Source organism: Primulina eburnea, chromosome 14, assembly GCF_022965805.1.
Source record: "Primulina eburnea isolate SZY01 chromosome 14, ASM2296580v1, whole genome shotgun sequence".
In the NCBI taxonomy this organism is placed as follows: domain Eukaryota; kingdom Viridiplantae; phylum Streptophyta; class Magnoliopsida; order Lamiales; family Gesneriaceae; genus Primulina; species Primulina eburnea.
Genome location: NC_133114.1, coordinates 31,689,070 through 31,709,924, shown reverse-complemented (window position 1 = coordinate 31,709,924; position 20,855 = coordinate 31,689,070). Strand labels below are relative to the sequence as shown.

Genomic DNA, 20,855 nt, shown 5'->3' with positions numbered 1-20,855 from the left:
ATATCGAGTAAATCACGAACCGTGTATGGATCGGGGATCATCTTACATTGATTTTAAGAATACTGAATACATGATAACCCTAAAAACAATATGTGTATAACTCTTACATTAAAAAACGTGATCCGTTCTATTTAGTAAAAATGTATAGGGAGTCAAACAAAGATAAAAACTTACCAAAAAACTAAATGATTTTCGTGATCACACAAATATCTCCAAAATTCAAGAAATTAGAATCGGAAAATATATAACACTGGCAAAGAACCATAAAAACGACATTAAAATTCGTAACTATCTCAAAAAAAAACTAGAATGGCCACTAAAGTCGACATATTTCTCATCGCCATTGAATTCTTGCTGGCGGCCTTCATTGTTGTCGATATCTTCGGTGGCCTGAAAAACATCGAGACGTTAGACGATGTCGTCGATGGCAGTGGATTAACCACAAACTTAACAGGCGACGATCCTAAAGTCGTAAATATCGCGAATTTTGCGGTGGACGAATACAACAAATACACGAACAGCAAGCTGAAATTTGTCAATGTTGTTAAAGTTTTATTTGCGCAATCAAGTTACTTAGTTTTGATTCAGGTGACGGATGGCTTTGAGTCCAAGCAGTATGCCGCTATTGTCCAGGAGCGAGGCGCTCAGAGAGGACTCGTCGCGTTTGACGAGTATTCAGGCCATGGTTTGTAGTAAAACATTTGATATTTTATTTATATATTTTTTAAATAAAAAAATTGAATAAAACATAGATTTTGTTTCTCAGTCTGTTTATTTCTCCATTCTGATCGTTGATCTGTCGCTCATATGTATTAATTTTGAAATTTTTTTGTGGCTCAAATTAGAGTTGTATATTAAATTCATGGATGGTTGATAAGGATACGTTTGTTGCAATTTAAATCAATTTTTTTTGTTTTACATCATTAAAATGAAGACCCGTTTTTATATAATTAGAGTAAAAAATATTATTGATAGATACACATTCTTATTATTTTCTTAGTTACATAATATATTGGTGGAATGCTTTCGCCAAAAATCAAATAATAATTAAAACATTCAAGAAGACGAGAATGCCAGCCAGCCAGCCTCGACTCACAAATTAACTTGTAAAAAGCCCCAAACGTCTGAGGACCAAACTCTTACACAATCATATCCGATTAAATAATTGTATCAATCATATCCACAAAAACCTTCCTCCCATCCTGTGGTGGATGGAACTAATGGCCACAACTTTTATTTGGCACACCTCAGTTCACATGTTATGTAAAAAGAGTTGAGAGACAAATTTGTACATGTCAGTGTCATCCCATCTTTAAATATTATTTTTTTTATTTTTATTTTTTGTCGAGAGAGAGAGGAATTTGCTATAATTAGACTTTCAAAATGAAATCAGATGTGAAGTTAATTGATATTTGTAAAGGAAGATTAGTACCCTGTCGTAACTTTCAAAATTGGCGTGATTTGTTGCGTGTGGACAATACTTACCAACTCAAGTTCATATTTCTATGTGTTTCTTGGCTGATCGTCAATCTACTCCAAAAATTTCGATGCTCTATACCTTCTGAATATGCCAGCTTTGCTGCTTGCTATCTGGGGGAGGGTGCATGTTTAATTTATTTTGAAATTAATATAGAAAATGAGCCACACCGAAGCTTTATTATTTCTAGCAACAACCTACGAAATAAAAGCCTGTCCTGAATCTGGTGAACCTATTTCCTAATATTATTATTATATGGGAATAATTTTTTTACGAATATTTAATAAGATCATTGGCCACCTGTTATTGCTGACTTATTTTTTATTTGAAAATGACATTGATTCTTAGGTAGACAGTCAGCTATTTAATTTTCAATTTTTTTTATATAATACATTTAATTGAATTTATTTTTTTGAGTTAAAGAAAATATTATTATAATTAAATTCAAATCTAAACTTAAAATATTAATATTACAGATAATTGAGTTTTCTTCTTTTAATTTTAAGATCGTGAAATTCATGTTTTTCCATCAACAAAATTATTGTGGGGGGTAAGCATTCCACGTACAACTCACTTATCCAATCACCAATAGTTTTCATACTCAATATTCACGAAATAATAATGAAATTAATTATTAATCATACGTGTCCCACATTCACTATCCGCCATTACATTTCTGCTCTGTTTTGCTGTGTTTCTTTAGGCCTTGTCCCCCATCGTTAAACTTCTGCGTTTAATCTATGTTGTTGCAATCATACAGTAATTGCCCAAAAAAGCTAAAATTCTATAACTTTTAATGAATTCATTTTTAATAAACACTCCGAAATGTTCGTAATATATAATTCACTTGTAATATAATATACATTTTTAATTAACATTCCGAAATTTTCGTAATATATAATTCACTTGTAATATAATATAATATAACAAGATAAGTGTCCAGCTCAGATTTTCAGTTTTCAAGATCCTCTTGTTCTCTCTGAAAGATATATAAAACATTGTTTCGTCGTACACGTAAGCAACACAGACTGGTTATGCTTATTATACGACCTTTTCTTGGATAATCTCTTGGTTTCGTAAAAATAATAGTTGCAAAGTATTCTTTGCTCCATAATGAATGAGGGCAGCGGCACCGTGTATTCAGACGATCCAAGAACTCCTCTTCTTCCACTTCAGGATCCGATTCGCGGCAAATGGAGTTTCAACTCAGTCAGATCCATCCTCACGCTCAACAATTTCTTCATTCTACTAGGACCTCTGCTCTGCGGCATCGTTTGCCTCTGCGTCAAGTTAAATGGCAGCGGCGGAGGCGGAGACAGTAGATGGAATATGCTGGCCGTGCTTGTTTGGATTTTCACGTGGTGGCTGACTGAGGCGGTGCCAATGCCGATAACCTCCATGTCCCCGCTCTTCCTCTTCCCCCTGTTCGGAATCTCCTCCGCGGATGATGTGGCACGCTCGTACATGGACGATGTTATCTCTCTTGTTCTTGGGAGCTTCATACTTGCTCTGGCTGTTGAGCATTATAACATTCACCGAAGATTAGCTCTCAATGTGAGAGCTTGGTTTTAGGATTTGTATTGGTGTCTCTCGAATTCCATTTTGTAAAGCTTTCTCTGGAATCAGTTTTAATCACTTTTTATATTATGCAGGTAACGCTGCTATTTTGCCGTGATCCATTGAACCCATCTCTCCTCCTCCTCGGAATATGCGCGACAACGGCATTCGTCAGCATGTGGATGCACAACGTGGCAGCCGCAGTCATGATGATGCCTGTGGCAACCGGAATTTTACAAAGGTTGCCACCACCTGATTCAAGGTCAACCCTTGAAAAAATTCACGTAACCAAATTCTGCAAGGCGGTGGTTTTGGGAGTGATATACTCGGCTGCTGTTGGTGGGATGAGCACCCTCACTGGAACTGGCGTGAACCTGATATTGGTCGGAATGTGGAAAAGTTATTTCCCTGAAGCCAATCCTATCAGCTTCAGCACCTGGTTTTTCTTTGGTTTCCCCCTCGCTTTAGTGATTTTTATGGCATTGTGGACCATACTCTGCTTGTTGTACTGCAAAAGAGGGTCGGGTCAAGCTCTGTCTGCTTATTTGGACAGAGCCCATTTGAAGAGAGAGCTTGATTTGCTAGGTAATTATATTGTATAATAGTCCAATTATTTCCTCTGTTTAGCTCGCACGGACAATTTCTCAACATGCTCTGTTTCCAGGTCCAATGGCTTTTGCTGAAAAGATGATTCTAGCTGTTTTTTCGGTGTGTAACATATTAAATCATGTTTATTAATTCAAGTCGCGGCGAACCAACTTATGTCGATTATTTTGAAGAATTCTTGCTATTTGCAGATGTTAATAGTATTGTGGATGACACGGAACATAACCGATGATACGCCTGGCTGGGGGTCTCTTTTCGATGGCCGTGTTGGTGATGGAACTGCTAGTGTGAGTATTGAATATTCAGTATTTACTAAATTTTGATATGTGAAAAAGTATTTCATCATCTGCTCTCCTCTACCAACTCGCCGGTCCTGTATAATGGCTAGAAACTATGAAAATGATTCAAGAAAACTATGTGTTTCAATCATTAGGTTTTGATGGCAACCTTGTTATTCATAATCCCAAACAAGAAGCAACAAGGGGAGAAGTTAATGGACTGGAAAAAATGCAAGGAAATCCCCTGGAACATCATATTACTACTAGGAGCCGGCTTTGCCATTGCTGAGGGGGTGCGTTCCAGCGGTCTGACGGATGTTTTATCAGGCATGCTGGAATTCTTGGAGGCGGCGCCATACTGGGCAATTGCCCCTGCTGTGTCACTGGTCAGCGGCACCATCACTGAATTTACGTCGAACAATGCCGCCACGACTCTTGTTATCCCACTTCTGATTGAATTAGCCGAAACGATGCATTCGCATCCGTTGCTACTTATGGTTCCTGGTGCTATTGGTGCGCAATTTGCTTTCTTGCTTCCCACAGGAACACCTTCCAATATTGTGGGGTTCACGACTGGACATATCGAAATCAAGGACATGTTAACCACTGGAATTCCGCTGAAAGTTGCCGGGGTTCTTGCGTTAACTGTTTTGATGCCTACACTTGGTACTCTTTGTTTATCTTTCTACTTTCGGGTATTGTTGAATGGTTTCTTGGACCTTGAATTGGGTTAATTTAAATCCAAGTTTTTTCTTCTTGCAGGTGCTCATGTTTTTGGAACAGATCAACTTGTATCGAATTTTCAAAAAGCTAAATGATGACCCTCTTCCTCAAATACTTGTATGGATTTAGGCTGCTTTCGGTTCTTTTTGCATTGGACCTGGACTTCACAACAGGAAAATTTATATCAGGATTCCCTGGATCATTAGAAACTCAAATCCAAACTATGGCCTCTAATGTTTAAAGCACCCCCTGTTGTATATTTTTTTAAAGTATTGAATGTTTATATAATATAATAACTGATAAATATAATGTGTCCCGAGGAAAAAAAGTAGTAGTGGATTCAAAAATGTTTGCTGTACCATAGTTTAGGAAATAAAAAAAAAATGTTTGCTGTACCATGTATGTAGGCAGTAGCAGAAGATTGCAGCTGGATTTTGCAGGTAAAAAATGCCTTTTTTTATGAATCTAATGCTGCTCACCATTATAAAAATAAAGCCCATCACTTTTTATCAAGCGAGGAAAACCGCAATAAAATCTGTGTCAATCTATTACAGTTTAATCTCAACGAATCAAACTAAGTTTATCTGAAAATCCCAAGTCCGACGAATGGTCATTCCAAGTGTCTTAAAAGCACAAGCACATCAATCCCCTCAACTTCAAATGCACTAAAGCTTTCACTATATAAACATGTCTCGGCCCCTTCAAAAACCACAACTCCCAACATCATAAGTGCCTAAAACAAGATAATGGCCCAAAGATTCAATCTCCTCCTCCTCGGAGTCCTTTCATATCTGGTGGCCGCTTCGATCTATGTGCAACATCTGGTTGTGGTGTAAGCTGCGAAATTTGCAGTGAAGGAGCACAATAAATCGCAGAAGACCCACTTGAAATTTCAAAAGGTGATAAAGGGGCAACGCTTGATGAATTCTAACGGGAAAAACCCTCAGACGCAATTGCTTCTTTTTATCTCTGCTAAAGATGGTGATATATCGCACCAGTACTGGACCGTGGTGTGGCAGGATTCTTGGCCCATTGCAAACCATATGGAGATGAAACACTTCGAAATGATCAAGGGCAAACCCATTCATGGCTAAATTGAGAATCATTTAAAGAAAGTGTTAAAATCAGCAATCGTAATTAATTAGATAATATATAGCGTAGATATAGTTCTTTTATGAGCAATAAATAATTAATTTGAAGGCAATGAATCAATAACAGTAATAACCAGTATTATTATTATTATCATCATCATCATCATCGATTATATTGTGAGATTTTGTATTTTATATATATAAATTTTGATAAATTAAATATTTTGCGTTGATTTTTTTGTGATGCATGATTTGATGGACAAATATTGATATACATGCATTATCACTCATATATATATATATATATATATATATATATATATATATATATATATATATATATATATATATGGATTAGTCGTTACATATTCTTTTCAAATTATTTTTTGTTTGTGTTTAATATAGGGAGAATTCATTTTTCTTATTAATATTTTTGACAAATATGAGTGCTCCTTAATTAAAAAATATCGCGAATAAATAAGCATGATGACATATCATATGTATGGAATCTACAACGAATCAAAACTGCAGGAAACAAATGAAATAGGAAAAAAGAGAAACAAAAAATAATCAGGCGAAAATGATTTGAATGTTTTGTGAAAACATATAAGTCCGCTTATGATAACTGCTTTTTATAAATAAAACAGTATCACCAAACTGTTTTCATATATTCCAAAAAAAATTGTTCGACATATATAAAATTTTGAAGGAAATTCATCGTGAAAAAATCACCTCAAAATTAAATCAAGAGCCAATCAAAATGGAGGATTTGTTAGATTCCTAACTTCAAGAAGACTTCATTTATTATTCATATTTAAATTAGATGTTTTTCAAATTTGAACCGAATTAGCATAAAGTTTGAAGCTTTGAATGCTAGCTGCATTAATCAACGTCATCAAAAAGTGAAAAAAAAAGTATATATCGAGTTTTTCCCGTGTGTATTATGTACATCATATAATCAAATTTACGGTGTGCATCAACTGTATGGCGTTGTTCATACAAGGTCATTAACAAAGCGCACATTGGCTCATGTAGTAAAAAATAATATCTGCAGTGTGCTTTTAAAGTACACTGTTATTTTTATAATATTACCAGCGCACGTCGTAGAAAATAGTATCCGAGGCATGATTTTAACGCACGTGATTGATGTTACACTGTGAAAAATCAATTTTCTTTTAGTGTTGGGTGCCATATGTAGGCTATATATATGATGAGGTTATGTGTGTGTGTGTGTTAGATGAGATATATTATTTATTGTGAAATGAGAAAGTTAAAGTAACATTAAAAGTATTGAATAAAAGTTATCCACTCTAACGTTGTATTTACTTTGTATATATTAATGGAGAAGTTCATCAATCAAATCAAATGTAATCAAGCCAATAACAAAACCCTAGGCTATGAAATCTACGTAATTTATGACCCCCGGCCCCCACCCCAATTTCAATCCTTCCATAAAGCTTATCTCAGAGTTGCAATTAGCCGTAGGTGTTGTCCCGCAAAATGTCTTAAAAAACAACACAGCATTTAACACTAGGCACTGGTCTTCGATCTACTATATAAACACACCTTAGCCCCCTTCAAAAAATCACACTTCAATCCAATATCTTGTATTGATTAATATAAATGGTCATGAATATGGCTAGAAAATATAATCTTCTCCTTCTCGCAGCCTTCGTTGCATGCTTGATGGCTTCGATTTACTTCGAACCCTCCAAGGCAAATCCAGTGGAGGGCAATCCGGTGAGCGTAGATCTCCACACGGTGAAGAAAGACGCAGAGTTTGCAGTGGAAGAGCATAACAAGAAAAAGAAGGCACATTTGAAATTGGAGAAGGTGGTGGATGCACATCTCATATACGGTACTAGTACTGTTGCTCATAGAACTCATTCCGCGGAATTGGTTCTTGTCATCGAAGCTAAAGATCATGGACATGAACCGTGCAAGTACGTCGCGCTGGTGTGGTTGGATGGTTGGCCTGCTGCGAAGCACATGAAGTTAAAGCACTTCGAAAAGCTTAAGAAGTGAAACGATGCATGGTTTAGTGATGTCAGATTTAATGTGTGTGTACGTGACCTCAGTCAACTTAATAACTGTGAAGTTCGTGTGTAGTATCTCAGAAAAGTTATTGTGGAATTAAGGAATAAAACATGTACGATATATGTGCTAATAATATAAATTGTTATTAAATAAATAAATAAGAGTAGGTCTCTTGTGAGATGGTCTCACGAATCTTTATCTGTGAGACTGTTGTTGGTCCCACGTGCGGAATTTGAGATAATAAAACCCGAAAATAAAGAATAAACTGGACACCGAGATTTACGTGGAAAACCCCTAAAAATTATTAGGGTAAAAACCACGGGCAAGATGAAAAGAATTTCCACTATAATATTTTGTGGTGTACAACTCACTCACTGTGTTTCCAAAGAGAACACACACTCTCTTAATACAGGAGAACAAAACACCTCACAAATATTATAGAACTAAGCACTCAAATGCTTATAAGATGAGAGAAAACTCGAAGAAGGGATAATTTCAGAATGAAAGAATGAGCTCTATTTATAGAACCCCTGGACCGTGTGAACACGCGTTAAAAACGCGTATTCTTTTTAAACACGTTCCCTGCCAATTCATTTTGAAGACCACACGTTTGCAATTCAAATTCTTCGGCTCATCCAATCAAAAGAGTCTGCACCAACATTAAATGCCCACTTGGCCACTTGGTCGACATTTCTCCCACTTGGAGATTTGATTGAGAATCAAACACTTCTCCACACATCCTTTCAATCTTGCCATTCCCTGCTGCTTACGTTTTCGCTAGACCACTTGAGAATCTACACCACTCAAACTTATCAGTGTTCACTGGCTTGGTCAGAAAATCAGCTATGTTGTCATTTGTATGGATCTTCTGCATATCCACGCTTCCTTCTTCTACTACTTCTCGCACAAAGTGAAATTGTACTCCAATGTGTTTAGTCCTGGAATGAAAGGCTGGATTCCTTGCGATGTGCAAGGCACTCTGACTGTCACAAAACAAAGGAACATTCTCTTGTTTGTGTCCGATCTCCTCCAATAACCTTTTAATCCATATTGCCTCCTTGCAACCTTGAGTAGCTGCCATGTATTCTGCCTCTGTTGTAGATAACGCCACAACTGTCTGCAGTTTTGAAACCCAGCTTACTGCTCCTCCTGCAAGCGTAAACACATAACCAGTAGTAGATTTCCTCTTATCAGGATCACCTGCATAATCTGAATCGACATAGCCCCTGAGTGTAAAATCCGATCCTCCATAACATAATGCAGCATTCGAGGTACCCTTAATGTATCTAAGGATCCTCTTAACAGTGCTCCAATGCTCTCTTCCAGGATTCGCCATATACCGACTAACTGCTCCCACTGCTTGAGCAATGTCCGGTCTTGTACAGATCATAGCGAACATCAAACTTCCCACTGCTGATGCATACGGTACTCGAGACATCTCCATCCTCTCTGCTTCACTGCTAGGACACATCTCGGAGGATAACTTGAAGTTAACAGGAAGAGGGGTCGAGATTGGCTTACTATCTTGCATGTTGAAGCGTTGCAAGATTTTCTTCAAATAATTTTTCTGCGAAAGCCAAATCTTTCTGTTACTTCTATCTCGGTGAACTTGCATCCCTAGAATCTTGTTTGCTGGTCCCAAGTCCTTCATATCAAATTCCCTAGCCAACTGTGCCTTCAATCCTTGGACCTGATCCTTGTTGGGGCCTGCTACCAACATGTCGTCCACATACAACAGCAAAATGATATAATCATCACCAGACCTCTTGAAATATGTACAAGGGTCTGCACTCAATCTGTTGTATCCAAGGCTCATGATATAGGAATCAAATCTCTTGTACCAACACCTCGGCGCCTGTTTGAGACCGTACAGAGATTTCTTCAACCTGCAAACCAAGTTCTCTTTGCCTATTTCTGCAAAACCTTCTGGCTGGAGCATATAAATTTCTTCTTCAAGATCTCCATGAAGAAATGCCGTTTTTACATCTAGCTGTTCTAGATGTAGGTCAAACACTGCACACAATGCCAACACCACTCTGACTGTTGTAAGCCGAACCACAGGAGAAAATATCTCATTGAAGTCAATACCTTCTTTCTGAGAATACCCTTTTACCACCAATCTAGCACGATACCGTTCCACTTGATTATTGCCATCTCGCTTGATCTTATAGACCCATCTGTTACCAATGGCTTTCCTCCCTCGTGGTAGTGTAACAAGATTCCAAGTTTTATTCCTGTCTAATGCCTCCAATTCTTCTTGCATTGCTATCATCCACAAAGATACATCCGAGCTTTGAGTAGCCTCGTGGAAACTCGATGGCTCACCATCTTCTGATAATAGACAATATGCAATGTTGCTTTCAGTGACATAATCTGAAAGCCAACCTGGTGGTCTTCTGTCTCGAGTTGACTGCCTCACATTGGAAACCTCAGACTCAACTTGTTCTTGTTCTTCGTGCTCTGGTACTGCTTCACAAGAAACTTGACCTTCGTCTGTCTTATTTTCTACCTGAAAAATAGTAGTTTCTGAATTCTGTGTGCCTTTGTCTCCCTTTACTTTATCTTCCTCGAAGATAACATCCCTGCTGATGACAAGCTTGTGAACAGTAGGATCCCACAAGCGAAACCCCTTTACTCCATCAGCATAACCCAAGAAGATACATTTTCTGGATTTCGAATCCAACTTTGATCTTTCTTGCTCATTGTACAGAACGTACACCGGACTTCCAAATGTATGCAAATGAGAATAATCTGTCGGCTTCCCAGTCCACATCTCCATCGGAGTCTTCAGATCAATCGCCATTGAAGGAGAACGATTGATAATATAACAAGCGGTTTTGACTGCTTCCGCCCAAAATGACTTTTCTAGACCCGCAGTCCTCAACATAGCTCTTGTTCTGTCCAACAAGGTCCTGTTCATCCGCTCTGCCACTCCATTCTGTTGGGGAGTGTAAGCCCTCGTGAATTGTCTTTTGATGCCCTCATGTTGACAAAATGCATCAAACTCGTCACTGGTATATTCTCCTCCATTGTCAGTCCTCAGACACTTGATTTTCTTTTCAGAATCAAGTTCAACCCGCGCTTTGAAATCTTTGAAGACTTGGAAAACATCTGATTTCTTCTTGATTGGATACACCCAACATCTCCTAGAGAAATCATCAATGAACGAGACAAAGTATCTCGCTCCTCCTAGGGATACAACCGGTGCTTGCCAAACATCTGAATGAATCAGCTCCAATATGCTTTTGCTCCTGGCAGTAGAAGTGCCAAACTTTAATCTGTGTTGTTTACTGGTAACACAATGCTCACAAAAGGGTAGTGACACTTTTGTAAGTCCCGGCAGCAGCTTCCGTTCTGAGAGAATTTTCAAACCCCGTTCTGACATATGCCCGAGCTTTCTATGCCATAACACTGTTAATTCTTCTCCTGAACCATTTGATGCAACAGCTAGCTCCGCCTCTTTGTGTGTTTCTCCCAAAAGTACATACAGATTTGCAGCAACCTTTTCCGCCTTCATAACCACAAACGCGCCTTTCACAATTTTCATGATCCCGTTCTCGATCCGAGTTTTGCACCCGATGTCATCCAATTGCCCCAAGGACAAAAGATTTTTCGTCAGTCCTTTCACATGTCGTACCTCCTGTATGGTGCGAATGGTGCCATCAAACATTTTAATTTTGATAGTACCGACCCCAGCGATTTCCAAGGCATGATCATTTCCCATGAATACAGATCCTCCTGAGATTGGTTCATAATGATCAAACCATTCTCTCCGAGACGTCATGTGCCACGTCGCTCCTGAATCCATAATCCATGTGTCACAAAATTTGTGTCTGCCTTCTGCAACAGTTGCCGCTTCGCTGAATAATATTTCACCACTGCCTGAAGTACTGGCCACATTTCCTTGAGAACTTTTATCAATACTCGTACACTCTTTCTTGAAGTGCCCTTTACCGCCACATTTAAAGCAGTAAATATTTTTCTTCTTACTTCTCGACTTTGATCTACCCCGTCTTTGGCTCCCACTGGAGTCACGGTCCATAAATCTTCCTCTTATCATCGGCAAAGCCTCTGCCTGCTTCGAGCTTACCAACCTGTCTTCCTTATTCTTGCGTCGGCTTTCTTCTCCGAGAACCACAGTTAAGACATCGTCGAATCTTAGAAAGCCCATAAGAATATTGTTGGTAATGTTGATAATAAGTTGATCATATGAATCTGGTAGACTTTGAAGTAGAAGCTCCGCACGTTCATTTTCCCCTATTTTATGCCCCATGGAAGTGAGTTGGGCAAATAGAGTATTTAGTGTATTGATATGGTCGGTCATCGATGAAGATTCCGCCATCCGAAGAGTATAAAGCCTTCTCTTTAGGAAAATCATGTTGTGTAGGGACTTGACCTCGTACATCTTTGTCAAAGTATCCCAGATAACTTTGGCTATTTTTATCTCAGAGATACTTGACAAAACTTCGTCTGCTATAGCCAAGTGTAAATTGGCAACAACATTATTATTCATCTCATTCCACTTTCCATCATCCGTAATCTCCACCGGTCTATCTCCAATAGCCGCCAAGCAATTCTCCTTTCTTAAAACTGCTTGTATCTTTATTTTCCACAGCATAAAATTGCTTCCGTTGAACTTTGCTATCTCGTACCTTTCCGCCATTATCTCTACAACAATTTTGTAGACTGGACAAAATTAATCCCGCCTTAATAAAAAAAATTTCAAAAACTCTTTTCTGATGTGGAAGATCAGTCTAGGCTGCAACCACAGAGCATACTCAGAATTTTAAGAAATTTTAAACCAAGGCTCTGATACCACTTGTTGGTCCCACGTGCGGAATTTGAGATAATAAAACCCGAAAATAAAGAATAAACTGGACACCGAGATTTACGTGGAAAACCCCTAAAAATTATTAGGGTAAAAACCACGGGCAAGATGAAAAGAATTTCCACTATAATATTTTGTGGTGTACAACTCACTCACTGTGTTTCCAAAGAGAACACACACTCTCTTAATACAGGAGAACAAAACACCTCACAAATATTATAGAACTAAGCACTCAAATGCTTATAAGATGAGAGAAAACTCGAAGAAGGGATAATTTCAGAATGAAAGAATGAGCTCTATTTATAGAACCCCTGGACCGTGTGAACACGCGTTAAAAACGCGTATTCTTTTTAAACACGTTCCCTGCCAATTCATTTTGAAGACCACACGTTTGCAATTCAAATTCTTCGGCTCATCCAATCAAAAGAGTCTGCACCAACATTAAATGCCCACTTGGCCACTTGGTCGACAACTGTGACACGGTCAATCCTACCGATATTCACAATAAAAATTAATACTCTTAGCATAAAAAATAATATTTTTTCATGAATGACCCAAATAAGATATCTATCTCACAAAATACGACCCGTGAGACCATCTCACACAAGTTTTTGCCAATAAAAAAAGGGATTTTGAAAATCTACCTTTTAATATGCTGAATTTTTTTAGACTTGAACTAAAAAATTGGCTTCAAAATATGTAGATGCAACTGTTACCGCGCATTAGGGACGGTGACATTTGTTACTTATCTATTTAATTATTAATTAAATTTGTTAATTATTACAATATCATATGATAGTATTTTTCTCCTTGACGTTGATGACTATGATAATAAAAAATTTATGATAATGTATTTACCTTTCGATAAAGAAATAACCAAATGTTCAAAATAATTTGTATGTCTGATAAATTTAAGATTTTAAGTCCCTTAATATTTTAATTGATTTTGGGTGAGGCTTAAAAAAATTAAATTTTTCTTTATTTTTGGTAATTGTCAAGAGATTTGTTAACACTACATCGAAAATTTTACTGAGTATCAATCTTGTGTAAGTTGAATTTTCCAATATCAATCGGATTTTTCTAACCAGAATCAGTTTCTCTGACAAATTCAAATCCAATTTTCCGTAGAACCAAATCAGTCTCCCCATGCACTGTTTCCTACACGCGTCATATTAACACGTACACTTGCAAACATACATCCTTTGCTTGCCACTATAAATTATCAGCCATCGGAGCCATATATACCTCAAGAACTAGCTACTCCACATTTCTACAGAGAAATTTCCACCAAATAAATTAAATGGCGCTCAAAACCCACCTGTTTCGTCTCGTATTCTGCTCGTTCCTGTTGGTTTCAGCTTTTCTCGAATTTTCTGCCGCCGATAATGATATTGGTTACGGCTGGCGCATAATCGAAAACCCAAACGACCCGAAGCTGGTGCAGATTGTGAAATTTGCGGTGGCGGAGCACAACAAACAGGCTAATAAAAACCTGAAGCTCGTAAAGGTGTTAAAAGCAGAAAGTCAATTGGTCGAAGGTATGGAATACAGGTTTGTTATTTCGGCCAAGGAGGGTGGCGGCGGCGCAGCTATAGCGCCGGACGAATACGTGGCGGTTGTTTGGGAAAAGGCTTGGGAAAATTTCAGGAAGCTCATTTCTTTTGAGAGACTTGTGCATTGATGCTATGCAAAAAGACAGTTATTTTTGGTTTGTACATAGAATAAAGTATTTGTGGACAATTGTTGAGATTAATTGGTATCGTTGCATAGATGTTGATTAATTTTTGGTGTTAATCGAAGAATGCTGAGCCATGCATGCATCGTGGTGCAAAATTTTAGTCTCGCTTGGTTTGAATTTTAAATCAATGGTTGCCAATTCAAAGTATGCTAGCTATGTTTATGACATGAATGTTCATGCACGTGTGTTGGAAATAAATATGAAAAATTATATTATTGAAAATCTTTTGAAATAATAATATACTTTTGAAATTTTATACGTATAAAAATATGCAATGTGTTGTTACCCTCGTGTGTTCCAATAATTATATGTGTAATATGGTGTGCCTTAACGTCTACTTACAAAACTATTGAAATCAAGTATTTAGTTTGTTATAATTTGTATATTATAACAAAATAATTACAGATATAATTATTCATATATATATATTAAAAACTAACTTACAAATACGCAATATTTGTATAAATTATACGTATATTATTATTATTAGTAATTATGTATTGATGTTCTTTAATTTGTATTATTGTTTTGGGGATGAAGATAAGAGTAAGGCTTGTGTATTGTGGATGCTTTAGCCTTTAGCCAATAAATTTTTCTCTCTTTACCCTAAAATTTAAGAGAGAAAAGGGAAACCCATGAGTGGCAACAAACAAAACAATGCATGTGAAATGTGAAAATTCAGTTAAAGTCTCATGACCTCATCCATGCTCCAAGAGACAAATTCACATTATAATTTCATTTAGATTTTCTTTTATAAAATTACAAATATAATATTGTTTCATATTACAAATATATAATATAATTGTTCACATTACTGATAAGACTTGAGTGTGTACCCGAGACTTGTTTATCTCATGCAATGAGAATACGAAGAAATAACTAAATTTACTTAAATAAATTAGAAAAACTATCCAGAATGAGCATGACTGAAATATAAGATAAATAAGTATTAAAATCTCAATCTTAATCATTGGATAAAGACCAATCGACATTTCTTTATTAATCTCTTAGAATTTCAATGTAATTTATTATCCAAAATAAAAAAACTTAGATTTTTATTTTATAAATATTATATTAGATTATTGTTGTTAAAGTAGGGACTAATTGTGCAATTAATAAGTTTATTAATTAGAAAATAAGAGGAAAATGATCAGAGCTACACTGAATAGAGTTTTTACTGACAAGTTAATCCTCCATTCAACAGATTCTAAATGTACTAGATCTTTCCTGGTGCATCCCTTGAATCGCGGCAAAATATCCCAGCAAAAATCACCGAATCTAGAATCCGAACTTCGAGGTTAGCGAATTTCATGGAAAGTATCGCACTGAGTGGCTCTCAATCATTGAAGGAGAAGCGGGTGCTGGCAAAAGCGTAATTTGGACGTGTTTGTGCATCGCAGGAAAACCGGGGGTGCGGCGGGGACCTCAGCACCGGGTGTCGAGGTCCGGAGGGTCCCATCGGCAGAGGTAACGGTAAGATGAAGAGTTTATTTAAGTCGAAGCCAAAGACTCCCGCCGATTTGGTGCGGCAAGCGCGAGATTTGCTCATCTCCGTCGATATCGGTACCGCCGATGGTAAGGAGAGCAAGCGCGACGAGAAGGTTGTCTTTCTCTTTAATTTCTATTTATGTGGTTTTTGGATTCATCATATGTCCGCTTCATCTTTCATCTGTTATTAGTTTAATCACATTGTGAAATAGCTCGCATTTTCTCTTTGGATTCCTGGCTCATAATTAATTTTTTTTTGTCTCTGCAGATGATGGAATTGAGCAAACTTCTCCGGGATTTGAAGCAAGTCCTATATGGAAACAGTGAATCTGAGCCAGTGACTGAAGCTTGTGCACAATTGACCAGTGAGTTTTTTAGGGAAAACACTTTGCGCCTGCTAATCATTTGTCTTCCCAAGCTGAACTTAGAGGTAATTTTGAACTTTTTTTTATTTAAATGCAATGAATTATCGACATATCTCCTGTGTGTTAGATTTATTGTTGAAGATGACGGGTGTTCTGATTGTGCTGAACCTCAGATGATTATCTGGTATGACGATTCTCATGGTAATTGTGTTGGTTAATCAGATTATTTTTTGTAGGCACGCAAAGATGCTACTCAGGTTGTTGCTAACTTACAGAGACAACAAGTTCAGTCGAGGTTGATTGCGTGTGATTATCTGGAAAAGAATTTAGATCTCTTGGATATATTGATAAAAGGGTGAGGCGGATTTTTTTTAGGTCTCGGTGTGAAGCACTATCCTTCAAACGTCAATTGGAAAGTAATGAAACATGATGAATCGAACAAGCGTATTATAGGGCAGTATAGAAATTAATGTTTGTTACTTGTTACATTTGAATGTTGATAATTGTTAACTAATTGCTGAGTACCTTTCCGTAAACTTAAATGAGAGCAAGGACTTCTAATCTGGTAAAGTCCTCCATGTTCGGTTGTCACTAATAAAGTTTTTTGGTGTAATTTATAGCATGGAATAGTTGTTAATCAGGTGTTTATATTTGAAAGCTTCTTTTATCTCTGACATCGGGTCTTTGTATGATTGATGTTGTGTTTTTACTGCCTTTTTTTTCCATCTTACTTGGTTGATGCTCTTTTCCAATATTTTATTATTTTTATCCCTTGTTGAGAGGGCACAGACAAGAGGAGTTTTTTTCTTCTTTTATTTTTTATAAATTTTGCCTTGCCTTACTACTTTTACTAAAGATATCCTTTTTCACCATTGATTGACTTTAATCTGCTGTTATTTTCTCAGTTATGACAATTCTGATCTGGCTTTGCATTATGGTGCAATGTTGAGGGAATGCATACGCCACCAAAGTGTTGCAAGGTGGGGTTCCATGTTAGATACGTGGAAATCAGAACTTTAAACTATTGATCAAAGGAATATTCTTACATGTTGGGGAATGTTTTGCAATTTTCCAAGGATACAGTAGGGGCTATTTTGTAATTTCCAAGGATATGTTCCGGTCATTTTCCAAGTTTTGAAAAAAAAAATTGTTGCAAATTTTAAAAGAAATGAGAAAATATGTTTGGAGTTATTCATAAACGAAAATGCACTTTTTTTATAACGTGTCATGTAATATTATTTGTTATTCTCGGATTGATTTCTATAATAAACTCATAGTTTTTGAAAATTGCTGCATCCGATCTCCATGCGGTGTCAAATCCTTGTCCCATATAATAGTTGTGTTTATTTATTGAGGCAATGTGGTCTTGCCATTAATGGGGAACTAAATGGCTACAGTTCTCTTCATTTTTTAGAAACTTCCTGGCTTTTGTTGGTAGATGAGCATAAGTATGCCATATAAATGATTTTTCTGTGTGGTATGGAGTCATTTGTTTCTTATTGGCGTGTGGGTGAAATTTGAATCTGAGTCATTGCTGCTTTAAAATTTATATTGACAAGTTGTAGGATACGCTGAAACATTAAAAGTCGTTTGATACGCTGAACCATTACAGGTATGTTTTGGAATCTGAGCACATGAAGAAATTTTTCGATTATATTCAACTGCCAAATTTTGATATTGCTTCAGATGCCGCTGCCACATTCAAGGTTAAGGCTTTTATTGAATTTTTAAATCATTGATTTCCTTTCTTTGGTCTCTCATCACTATGCTATGTGATCCCCTGCCTGAAATTGGCTTCTAATTTTGTTTGAGTTTGCAAAATTTTGGTCTGATGTGCATGTTTGAGTTTTCTTCTCTTCTAGGGACTCCTACTTTATGGGCTCTTCTGTGTTTATCCATGTTCAACGTCATAAGACTGTGTTTCTAAGTTTCTTATTAACTCATAACTATTAATCTCTGCTTAGTGAAACATCTTAATGTGAAATCGCTGTTGTTCAACTCTTGTTCTAAAGTTAAGGAAACTTTGTTTAAATAATTATCATGTACATATGAAGTTTTTGATTTGTTAATTTCCAAGTATTTTATCTCTGCATGGTCTTTCTGCTTAATTGGGTTCTGTGTCTGCTGAAACTCAATTGTATTTTAACTTGATGCATGGAAATACACTGTAAGTAGAAACTTTCTGATTATCATTGGAGACAGTGCATGGTGGGATATTGATTCTCTTTCCTTTGCAGGAACTCTTGACTAGGCACAAGTTAACAGTTGCTGAATTTCTTGCTAAAAATTATGACTGGGTAAGTGATGTACTCTGTGAACTGAACATCGTCGATAAGGTATTGAAGAAAGTAATGTCTTCATTACGTGTTTGATTCTATCTGTGGCTATGTTCACAGAAAACTCATCTTCTTTCTGAAATGGCCATAGAAAATTCTTAATTTTTCTGATGGTAGAAATGTGTAACCCGCATGTGTTATCATCAAGTTACTGTATTTTGGTGCTGCAAATTAATCAAATTTGTTTCCGTTGTGAGCTCCACTTTTTAATCTGCTGGATTTTTCTGTCAGTAGTTCTTTGCAGAGTATAATAAAAAGCTGCTTGAATCTCCCAACTATATCACTAGAAGGCAAGCAATCAAGGTATTGCCTAATTTATTTCTATTTTATGTTGCATATTGTTGGACCACTCTGATATGCACACATCCTTCTAACACGCCTTCCTTAAAAGGACAAAAATGGAACAATGGTCAATATTGCGCACTCAAGTTTGCCTGTGGCATCCTGTTGAACTGTGATCTTTGTGATGTCATCTTTCAGCTGTTGGGAGATATCCTACTGGATCGTTCAAATTCTGCTGTCATGACTAAATATGTTTGTTCGCGAGACAACCTGAGGATCCTCATGATTCTTCTTAGAGTACGAATTCTGTTATTTCCCTACATATTTACGCCCTTATGTATTGAGTCAAACTATTTGTGGAATTGAGGAACAAATGGCATTAAAATAGGTGGACAAATGGTTAGATGAACAATAAATTGTAACAAGGTATGTTTGACTGAGTCATTTGAAATTAAGGAATACTTAATTTTAAATCCATTTTAATTGTTTGGAGATTTTTGATAATGGAACATTTCAAATTATCCCCTTCTTAATTTAGGTTTTTGCATGAAGAACTATGATGGCTTTCAAATACCTTCCAACACACCCAAAAATTGTGGTTTTGAAATCCAATTTTAAAATATTTCCCAGTCCAATTGTTTCTGTCCAAAGTCACGTCCTTTCTTTTAAATACAAACTTACACCAGATAAAAATCAACTCATGAGTCGATATATAATCTATTCAAGCAAGTGCACAGCACAATAACCTATGCTCGTACCTAAAAAAATCATTATAAAAAGAAGAGGGAGTCTCTGCAAGCATCTGGTATTTATTATCATTTAGTTAACAGATAGTGAGAAGATTTCCTTTCTTGATGGTTGTCATGTCTGATATTAGTGGTGATTTCTTTCCTTCTGCCAGGAGTCAAGCAAGAGCATTCAGATTGAAGCATTCCACGTTTTCAAGGTATCCTAAGCTTGGAGCCTAGTAGGTTAATAACTTTGCCCACTTGAATGCTTCAATTTTTTACTGGGCTTGTATATGTGCAGTTATTCGTAGCAAATCAGAACAAACCCCCTGATATCGTCAATATCCTTGTGACAAATAAAAGCAAGCTTCTACGCCTCTTGGCTGATTTTAAAACTGAGAAAGGTGAGGAAAGATCATGTAGACATATCGAATCTTTTAATCTGGGTCGAACAGTTCTTAAATAATGGTTTGTTTTTGGTGCAGAGGATGAACAGTTTGAGGGTGATAAAGCACAAGTGGTTAAAGAAATTGCCAGCACTCGATCCCAAATAACGGCCATGAATTTAGCTCCACCTGGCCGTATCATCTTTTATTGCTCGAAGACTGATATGTTGTATGAGTAAATCTAAGTTTCTGATACTCTTCTATGTATAATTGTTGGTTATTAGTTCTTCGTCCTGGTATTGTGAAAATTCATGTGAAAACCCCGTGGTACTTCAGATTTGGATAATAGCTTATGTATATTTTGTAGCTGTCATTATTTTCTTCTGAAATATTTTGTAGTTGCCATTGTAGATTATGTATATAATATCCGTGTGAGGATGATTTGACCCTAGTTGTACGTGTACTCGCGGCTACTTCAGAGCATAACGTCGAGCTTTACGTGACATTTTTTTAAAGATCTAAACTAAATATTGGCCCGTCTTTGTTTATTATTTTTATTTCATGCAAGAGTTATAGTTACAGGTCGGTCATCTATTTTCCAGCTTAAATAGAATCTTGATTAGCATATTCCTTTATTTGTACCCATAAAGTGATTTGAAGATAATTTATCTTAAAGCATATTCCGCTATTTCCCAAATGTGCGAGAAACAAAATATTCTATAAGCTGTAAACTGGCCGGAAGGTAAAATTGCAAATCCCAACAACCGTTCCAACTGATTGACTGATTCTGTTAAAAAACTGATTTTTTGATTAGGTTGAGTTGCATGCTGAGCCAAGAAAAAAGGAATAATTTTATCCCGTAAACCAACGGTGTTTCTGAAAGCGACGATTTTTTTTCTGTCAAGGGACCTTAAGTTGAATGTTATTTATGCCTC

The 20,855-nt window shown here is 36.7% G+C and overlaps 4 protein-coding genes across 5 annotated transcripts; all 4 read left to right on the top strand.

Moving 5' to 3' along the window:
• The first annotated feature begins 309 nt into the window (after positions 1–309).
• On the top strand, positions 310–693 carry LOC140811350 (cysteine proteinase inhibitor 5-like). The gene has a single exon (XM_073169201.1). It carries the CDS (start codon positions 310–312, stop codon positions 691–693), a length of 384 nt encoding a protein of 127 aa, XP_073025302.1.
• Positions 694–2,480: 1,787 nt separating this feature from the next.
• LOC140811871 (tonoplast dicarboxylate transporter) lies at positions 2,481–5,110 on the top strand. Its single transcript, XM_073169982.1, has 6 exons — positions 2,481–3,031; positions 3,130–3,619; positions 3,699–3,742; positions 3,832–3,927; positions 4,074–4,584; positions 4,681–5,110. Exons 1-6 carry the CDS (start codon positions 2,591–2,593, stop codon positions 4,734–4,736), a joined length of 1,638 nt encoding a protein of 545 aa, XP_073026083.1. The 5' UTR covers positions 2,481–2,590; the 3' UTR covers positions 4,737–5,110.
• Positions 5,111–13,897: 8,787 nt separating this feature from the next.
• LOC140811349 (cysteine proteinase inhibitor 1-like) lies at positions 13,898–14,278 on the top strand. Its single transcript, XM_073169200.1, has one exon. It carries the CDS (start codon positions 13,898–13,900, stop codon positions 14,276–14,278), a length of 381 nt encoding a protein of 126 aa, XP_073025301.1.
• Positions 14,279–15,477: 1,199 nt separating this feature from the next.
• On the top strand, positions 15,478–20,327 carry LOC140812569 (putative MO25-like protein At5g47540). Of its 2 annotated transcripts, XM_073170874.1 has the most exons (12): positions 15,478–15,632; positions 15,736–15,936; positions 16,092–16,253; positions 16,425–16,543; positions 17,094–17,168; positions 17,801–17,894; positions 18,426–18,485; positions 18,759–18,827; positions 19,005–19,103; positions 19,708–19,752; positions 19,836–19,938; positions 20,020–20,327. In XM_073170874.1, exons 2-12 carry the CDS (start codon positions 15,814–15,816, stop codon positions 20,157–20,159), a joined length of 1,089 nt encoding a protein of 362 aa, XP_073026975.1. In that variant the 5' UTR covers positions 15,478–15,632; positions 15,736–15,813; the 3' UTR covers positions 20,160–20,327. The 2 variants fall into 2 exon arrangements, with proteins under 2 accessions (XP_073026975.1, XP_073026974.1); XM_073170873.1 differs by having other exon boundaries at positions 15,487–15,936.
• Positions 20,328–20,855: the final 528 nt, after the last annotated feature.